Genomic DNA, 8,357 nt, shown 5'->3' on the forward strand with positions numbered 1-8,357 from the left:
GAATGAAATGAAAAGCCTACAAGAAAAACAGGTTTCAAGAAGTGCCCGGACTGCAAATGAAAAATGAGCTCCTCGGACCCCTATGAGGTGTGTGTCCATTGCCTAGGAGAAGCATACCTCATGGCAGGGCTACCTGCACATGCTCAGATGAAGCTCCCAAAAGCCTCATCTGAGCTCTGGGAGAGCAAGTCCGAATTGGGAACATAGATGAGTCTCTGTCATTTGAAAGGAAGCTCTGCAATGAGAGGGCATAGGATGAAGTTAAGAGGTGATAGGCTCTGGAGTAATTTAAAGAAATTCTTTTTTACGGAAAGGGTGGTAGATGCGTGGAACAGTCTCCCGGAAGAGGTGCTGGAGACAGAGACTGTGTCTGAATTAAAGAGGGCCTGGGATAGGCACGTGGGATCTCTTGGAGAGAGAAAGAGATCATGGTTACTGCGGATGGGCAGACTGGGTGGGCCATTTGGCCTAGAAGTTTAAATATCTGACTCTGATGGAGCCTTAGAAAGGGAAATACATGGCTCTGCGGATCCAACCTCTTCCACCACGACATCCTAGTTCAGGTGAGAAATGTGTCCAAAACCAGGATCAATCCAGACCAGCAGCAGAACCTGGGACTTGCTCTTGTTACTGACCTCTGGGCTTATGTTTATTTTCCTGTTGCTTTTATTACTTTGAAAAGTATCTTTTTTTTTTTTTAACTTTTAACTTTCAGCGCACCAAATCTGTTCCCTGGCCTTCTACCTGTTTCTCCTTTCTTTTTTTTTGTCCTAATCTAGTGAATATATTTTTACATGTTAACACTATGAAAAATAAAAGTGCCTCTCTTTAATTATGATCACAATGTATTTTTATATTTATGCTGCATGGAGCTCTGACGAAAATCTTCTCTTCAGTTATCTGTGCTGTATTCCAGCCAGAGCAGTGGTTAAAGCTACAGCCTCAGCACCCTGGTGTTGTGGGTTCAAACCCACGCTGCTCCATGTGACCCTGGGTAAGTCACTTAATCCCCCCATTGTCCCAGGTACATTAGACAGACTGTGAGCCCACCAGGACAGGGGGAAATGCTTGAGTACCATGTAAACTGGGAGAACGGTATAGAAAATTGAACAAATCAATAAATAAAATGTGTAAACACATTACATGACTGATTTCTATTCCGCCTCAACCTTGCAGTTCTGGGCGGATTACAAAAGAGACAACTGGACATTTCCAGGATAATTCCAGAGAGAATTCTGGTCATTTCCAGGAGAAGTTACAAGAATAATGGAGCTGTATATTTCAAGAGCTACAAGATGCTGTACAAATAGGAAATAGTGCAGATCCAGTATATATATCGTTAGGGAAGCAGTTGACATGCTTGAGGCTAAAGAGAAGGGAACTGGTGAAGGGGGGAGGAGGGGGAGTTGCGTTGAGGTTGGAGATAGTGTGGTCCAGTTTCGTTGCCTGCGTCGCCAGCAGACTGTCAAATATCTTCTTGCGCTGGGTGCCTTTGAGTGGGGGGTAGGTAAAAGGGGTCTTAGTTCTTCTTTGCCTAGTGGTGGCGTTTTGGTACAGGCGGTTGTTTAGGTAATTGGGGGCTGTGCCATTTATTGCTTTGAATAATAGACAGTATAGTTTGAATTGAATTCGTGCTTGCATTGGCAACCAGGGTGAGTCCAGGTAGGCCGCGGTGATGTGGTCAAATTTTCTCAGCGAGTAGATTCATCTGAGTGCAGTGTTTTGAATTGTCTGTAGTTGTTTTATCCTTGTTACAGGGCAATAGTCCAATAGACCTAGTGCTAGGGATTGGACTACTAGCCTATATTGCTCTTTGTCGAATAATTTTCTGATTTTTCTTAAATTGCGCATGGTTAGAGATGCTTTCTGGGTGGTCTTGTTGATTTGGGCCTGCATTGTGCAGCATCTGTCTATTGTTACTCCTAGGAGTTTTAGGGTAGGTTGTATAGGGTATTTGGAGGCGTTTATTTCTAGTTCTGTGGAGGGATTCTTATCCTTTTCAAGCAGTAGAAATTTTGTTTTGTCAGTGTTTAGCTTCAATTTGTGATCTGCCATCCATTTTTCCACTGCTTGAAGGTTTTTTTCCAATTTTTCTGTAGAAGTTGGGTCAGGAGCATCAAAGGGTAGGAGTATGGTGATGTCGTCAGCGTAGCTGAATGAAGTTACATTCAGATTGTCTAGGGTAGACCCAAGGGAGGGTAAGAAGAGGTTGAAGAGAGTAGGTGAGAGAGGTGATCCTTGAGGAACTCCACAGGAGTTGGACCATGGTTCTGATTTAAGATTGTTTGACTTTACTCTATAAGATCTGTATTTAAGGAATCCTGCGAACCAATTGTATGCCCTGCCTGAGATCCCTATGGCTTCTAGTGTCTGTAGTAGGGTGGTGTGGTCGACCAGATCAAATGCTGCAGATAGATCGAGTTGAATTATCAGCATCCTTCTGCCTTTGCTGAGGTGCTGTCGGGCTGTGTCTAGGAGGGTTACTAGTAAAGTCTCCATGCTGTGGTTGGATCTGAATCCCGATTGAGAGAGGTGGAGAAGATTGTGGTCTTCCAGGTAATTTGTGAGGAATTGTGCAACTAGTCCTTCTATAAGTTTGACGTATACTGGTATTGAGGCGATGGGTCTATAGTTAGCGGGGTTATCTATAAGGCCTTTGTGGTCCTTCACAATTGGAGTGATGATTTCTCCTAGGTGCTGCAGGAATTGACCTTCAGTGAGTGTAATTTGGATCCATTGCATGAGGCTGGCCCTAACATACACCTGTATGTTAGTCCAATTCACATTACCCCAGACTCCAGCAAGCCTGATTCTTCCCCAAGACCTTGGCAAGGACTCTCTCTCATCCATTCTCTCCCCACAGTCCCCTCCACTGACCTAGGCAAGAATCCTCTTCAGCCTCTAAAACCCTGCCCACCAGCTTCCTATGCCTTGATTTTGTTTTGGGTTCACCCCCCTAGTAGACTAATGGTGACACAGAGGACACTCTGTATGAAATCATCATTTGATCTGCACAGAACCTGATTTAAGGAATATTTAAGGCAGTTGCTTTATAGTTGTGTTTTACATTTTATAATCTTTTTGGTTTTTCTATTTTTTACATTAGAATTTATTCTGTATTTTTTAATCTATCGATTATGGGGTTCTGTTCAATACTATGTAAACCACTATGATGATGTATCAAATAGTGGTCTATAAATACCCCCCCCCTCACTGGGCCCTAGGCACATGCCTAGTTTGCCCATACCTTCATTTTGCTTTCAGAGTACTCCTATTGTGATGTCAACATGGACTGCCTTTCAGCTGTCTGTGCTGTATTCCTGAAATATCTGTCTCAGCAGGAGGGAGGGGAAAGGCATCTGAGAATGATCTGTATGGTGGCACCACTTAATTTATTTAGATATACAATGACAGGAGCAGCTGAGCATAAGAACCAGTTTAAACACCATACAAGTTGTGTTCTTTCGGTTATGGGGCATAATTAGGAAGAGCTGCACCTCTTAGCTGAGGAGATATTAGAACATAAGGAGGAAGGAGTGGTACCCTGAGGTTGTGGGTTCAAATCCCACACTGCTCCCTGTGACCTTGGGCAAGTCACTCAATCCTCCACTGCCTCAGGTATGTTAAATAAATTGTGAGCCCACCAGGACAGAAAGGGAAAATGCTTGAGTACCTGATTGTAAATCACTTTGATAAGTGGTATATAAATAAATAAAGGCTTATTTTTATTTAAACTTGATTTTTATTACATTTTATTCATAAGGACATCAAACATCCACAGGAAGACATCGGAAGACAATCTCTTTGGAATATAAACAAATCAGCTTCCCCTTACACATTCACAGCTGTCAGAAAAGCAAAAGGAAAATCTCTAAATTTATCGCCGCACCTCTCACCCCATCACAAACAGACAGAGAGGAAATGCAGCGAGTCCACAAATTGAAAATCAAACTCCGAAATCCTTATGTGCAGTGCACAAGATAGAGGATGATAGTTTTACATAGTCCATCTTTATAATGTGTGTGTCTAGTGTACGGGGACCTTTCTAATGCTTAGTAAATAGCAGCAGAGAAAGCCGGTTCTAAACATACATGCAAGGAAGAATTCTAGACAGTTTCACATGTGTAGGAAGTCGATTCACACACACGTCCTGTGCAGCAGGGGTTCAAGTACAGACAAGTGAAGCAGTGATTTTAAAACAGCTTATGTACTAGCTCTACAATCAATCTTTCTCTTCCAATATATGTCTATAAGAAAATAATTCCTCACTTCTCTGCTTGGAAGTCCATAAGCAGCCACCCAAAACAGCTATTTTGCTCACTGGCGCACATAAGGGCCAGCCTCCAGTGCTTCCTGGGTTTCAGACACCCTTGCTCTTCCATTTGAACTTCAGTGTGATGGGGAACAGATGTTGCAAACCCCTAAAAACTGTGGGGGAAAAACTATTCAGAGCTGCCAATGCTGACTAGTGACATTCCAGTTTGCAGTGCTCGGCTCTCCCTACTTCTCCATACTGGGGACAGTGGTAAAGAATACACCTTGTCTGTGCTCAATCAGATAAAGATCCATATAGGAAACAAACATATATATATATATATAAATATTGCCCATAATTTCAAAGACCTCAAAACAAAACCAGTTTAGAAAAGAGCCCAGACTCCAGGCCGTGAGCAGTGCTGGTCTGACGGGGGGCAAATCTGCTCAGGATGAGCTGCTGCCACTGACCCCTCCCCCACCGTGGCTAGGAGTGGTCATCGGCGGCAGGAATGTGGCCTTCAGCTTCCCGGCCATGGCTGCAATTTCCGGGTCCTGCGCCTCATACGACTTAATGAGTCTTGCGAACTTCAGCACGCCTGAGGGTGAGAAGGAGAGACAAGGAGTCATGAGACTATGGGACGATCCTTTATCCCAGGGGTCATCCTCTTCCGCTGCGTGTCTCCCCCTTCCAATTTACCTTCCCCGTCGCTGCTGAAACCATAAGCTTTGATGACATCCTGCTGAATCTGAGTAGCCACGGGCATCACAAATTGCAGCATTTTGCCCATGTCGTTGGCAGCGTTGTCGCGGGCCTCCTCGAGGCGCAGAACATTCTCCGGAGAGCCCAGGGCCTTGATCACTTCTGCCAACACCACTGGGGAAGAAGCAAGAGAGATGTGTCAATGCAGCAGAGCTCTTGACCTCCCTCCTTCCCTCCCTGGAGCCCTTACCTTTGGCCTGCTCCATGCTTAGAGCCACTGCCTGCCCGCCAGATGGCGCTGCTCTCTGGAGGCTGGACATCAGTGCTGTCCCCTGCATAAGGCTCAATTAGTGGCCAGGCTGCAGGACTCTCTCCCTCTAATGCTGGGCAAGGCTGCAGCACGCATGCGCCCTTGCCTCTCGGACAGCCCGTCTCGTGCAGGGCAAGAGAGGCTGTGCAGCATCCTTCAGCCATACCGCCTGCCGCCTAGAGGCTTGGAGGAGGGACTGCAGAAGTACGCGGCGCTGTACAGTCATCGGGGAAAGCTGAAAAAGAGCCCTGCCCCGGGAGCATCGGATGCTGCTACTATTAAACAATAACGCGGGGGTTCTCCTTTAAGGAAAACCTACTAGACAAATACTGAAAAGGCTAGAATTGTGTCTCGTTGCGGCCGCAGCTGCTCCCCAGATCCGAGCCACACTCTTTATCGTTAGGGTGAGCAAAGAGGCAGACGTCAAACGCACCAAAAATGGAGGCAGAACTCGTAGTTGAACAAAGCTGCCTAACGAAAGAGAACTTGAAACGACACAAAGTGGCCAAACTTCACATTTAGTGGTCAAAAGCCCCACTCCCAGGCTGCTAATTAGCATAAGGCTCAGAGAAGGCGAGGACACGTCACAGCGCACAGCCGTATCTCCTGCTGACTACGGAAGACTAACAAATGCCGGCACGTAAGGAGATTACGACAGAGAAAACTAAGCCCGACCCTTTTTTCAACTAATATTAACCAATCACAGTGGGGCTCTCCTTTAAGGAAAGCCTGCTAGACAAATTCTAAAAGAGCTAGAATCTTACTTCAGTATGGCAGCCATCACTACCCTATGCTGTGTCACACCACTTAGTCTCAGAGTGAGCAAAACCACAACCTTCAAACACATCACAAAGGACCGAGGACAAGCACCCACACACAGCTGGCCAAGGAACGAGGGCCCAAAAATAGGCAAAATGCCACAAAGTGGAGAAACGTCACATTTAGTGGTCAAAATCCACACCCAGAGGATGCAAATTAGCATAAGGCTCAGAGGAGGCGGAGCCACGGGCTTCCAGGCTCTTTTTCCTAAGCTCTTCCTGAAAGTGGCAAAAAAATGAGAGGCCCTAGAGCAGATACCCGGATGTAGCCAGCTGGGATCCAAGCTCAAAGGCCTAAACATTTTTATACCTCCCTGGGGCCAACAAGGGTATAATAATAATAACTTTATTTTTGTATACCGCAATACCACAAGCAGTTCAGAGCGGTTTACAGAGGAAAAGACTGTATACAGACAGCAATGTTGCAGAAAAAGACTTTCACATTACATTAGCAAGCCAAGAGTAGTCATTTCTATTGGCAGGACAGCAATGTCCACCAGCGGAAGGGCCTGTGCTGCTAGTGACACTTTCCTTGAATCTAGTCTCCCGCTTTTGTGGGCCATCTCCCGCTGAGTGGCCATGCTGTTGCTAATCCTGCGGCAGGAGATGTTTCCTGCCGCTGCTGGACGGGAGGCCACTCTTTTTTTGCCTCCGGCTGCCAATCGGCTATGCTAGGTGGGCTAAAGTGGATCCTAAATCTCCATCTAAGCAAGTTGGATCCCTTGGCAGCTCTGAGAACATACCCTACTACTAGTATCTATCTTTTCTAGAGCACTGAAAGGTGTACGCGGTGCTGGACATTTCACATGTAATAGACAATCCCTTCTAGGACAAACGGGACAGATAAAGGTTGGAGTTTTTTGCACAGAGAATGATTGGATAGACATAGGTATCTCACGGTGAGTGGGAGTTAGGAGTTGAAAGCATCAATATATAGTGTCAGGGGCTTGTCCTTTATACATAGGACATGCTCCATCTCCTAGTGTTGGGATTCACTGTCATTCATATACAGCTCCGTGTATCACAACAGCAGTGTTGGACCACTGTCCTTAATACAGGCCACATGCTCCATCATGTACCACACCATGTTCTATTTCACCATAGTAAAGCGAAGGAGCTGAGCGGATTCATTTTTATTTTCCATATTGCATTCTTTTACCCAGTTGTATACCAAATGGTTCCCTGGATTGTGGTTTTAAATACCTTTAGAACCCCTGAGGAAGGAGTGTTTTTCAAAACACGGACCGTGCCGGGTCCCAGTTTTTAACCCAATGTGGACCATATTCTTTGGATACAAACTGTTTACTTATTGATTAAAGACTTGGCCTTTTGACATCATCTCTGAAGTTCTCTTTTTTGTTTGCTACTTCACCTCCTATCACACTAGTACAATGTTGGTCCTTTGTACAGGGCACATCTCTCCTTCTGCCACAACAGCACCACTGTATGAACAATGTCTTTCATACACAGGACATACTTTACCTCCCATCATATAAGAACAGTTTGGGGTAAATGTCCCTCAAACACATGCAGTGTGTGAGTCTGGATGAGACAGAGCTAGATGGGCCTGTGGAGCAAAAAATGATGATAAAACCATATCGCTCCATGGTGCGACCTCATCTGGAGTATTGCATTCAATTCTGGTGTCCTTATCTCAAGATATAGTGGCACTAGAAAAGGTTCAAAGAAGAGCGACCAAGATGATAAAGGGGATGGAACTCCTCTCATATGAAGAAAGACTAAAAAGGTCAGGGCTCTTCAGCTTGGAAAAGAGACGGCTGAGGGGAGATATGTTTGAAGTCTACAAAATCCAGAGTGGAGTTGAACGGGTACAAGTGGATCGATTTTTTCCTGAATCAAGATTTACAAAGACTAGGGGACACTTGCTGAAGTTATAGGGTAATACCCAGTGGGACTATTCTTATGTTCTTTAAGACAAACCAAGCTAGATTATAACATGGGGGGGGGGGGGAATTATAGAATAAATACCCAACATATAATCCTTCTTCATTACTCAGCAGCATTTACTAAACCTTACCCTTCAACTATTAACTAATCACAAGAATCTTTCTTTAAAGAATTCCCAAAAAAGCTAAATTCATACTTTATTATGATGGCCAGCACTACCCGATGCTGTGCCACACCACTTAGTCTCAAAGTGAGCAAAACCACAACCTTCAAATGCATCCAGGAGGGAGGACAAGCAGTTGCACACAACTGGCCCAAAAATGAGCAAAATGCCACAAAGTGGTCACTAGCCCCAACGATCTCT

The 8,357-nt window shown here is 45.1% G+C and overlaps 1 protein-coding gene and 2 non-coding genes across 3 annotated transcripts; all 3 read right to left on the reverse strand.

Annotated features, from left to right (window-relative positions):
* Positions 1-3,722: 3,722 nt before the first annotated feature.
* C16H12orf57 (chromosome 16 C12orf57 homolog) lies at positions 3,723-5,685 on the reverse strand. Its single transcript, XM_033923144.1, has 3 exons — positions 5,208-5,685; positions 4,955-5,131; positions 3,723-4,853 (listed from the first exon to the last, which is right to left on the reverse strand). Exons 1-3 carry the CDS (start codon positions 5,293-5,295, stop codon positions 4,702-4,704), a joined length of 417 nt encoding a protein of 138 aa, XP_033779035.1. The 5' UTR covers positions 5,296-5,685; the 3' UTR covers positions 3,723-4,701.
* On the reverse strand, positions 5,560-5,616 carry LOC117350950. The gene has a single exon (XR_004537309.1). It is a non-coding gene; the product is annotated as a U7 small nuclear RNA (small nuclear RNA).
* A 288-nt stretch (positions 5,686-5,973) lies between the features above and the next one.
* On the reverse strand, positions 5,974-6,029 carry LOC117350949. Its single transcript, XR_004537308.1, has one exon. It is a non-coding gene; the product is annotated as a U7 small nuclear RNA (small nuclear RNA).
* Between the last annotated feature and the right edge of the window lie 2,328 nt (positions 6,030-8,357).

The sequence above is a fragment of the Geotrypetes seraphini genome, chromosome 16, assembly GCF_902459505.1.
Source record: "Geotrypetes seraphini chromosome 16, aGeoSer1.1, whole genome shotgun sequence".
NCBI lineage: Eukaryota > Metazoa > Chordata > Amphibia > Gymnophiona > Dermophiidae > Geotrypetes > Geotrypetes seraphini.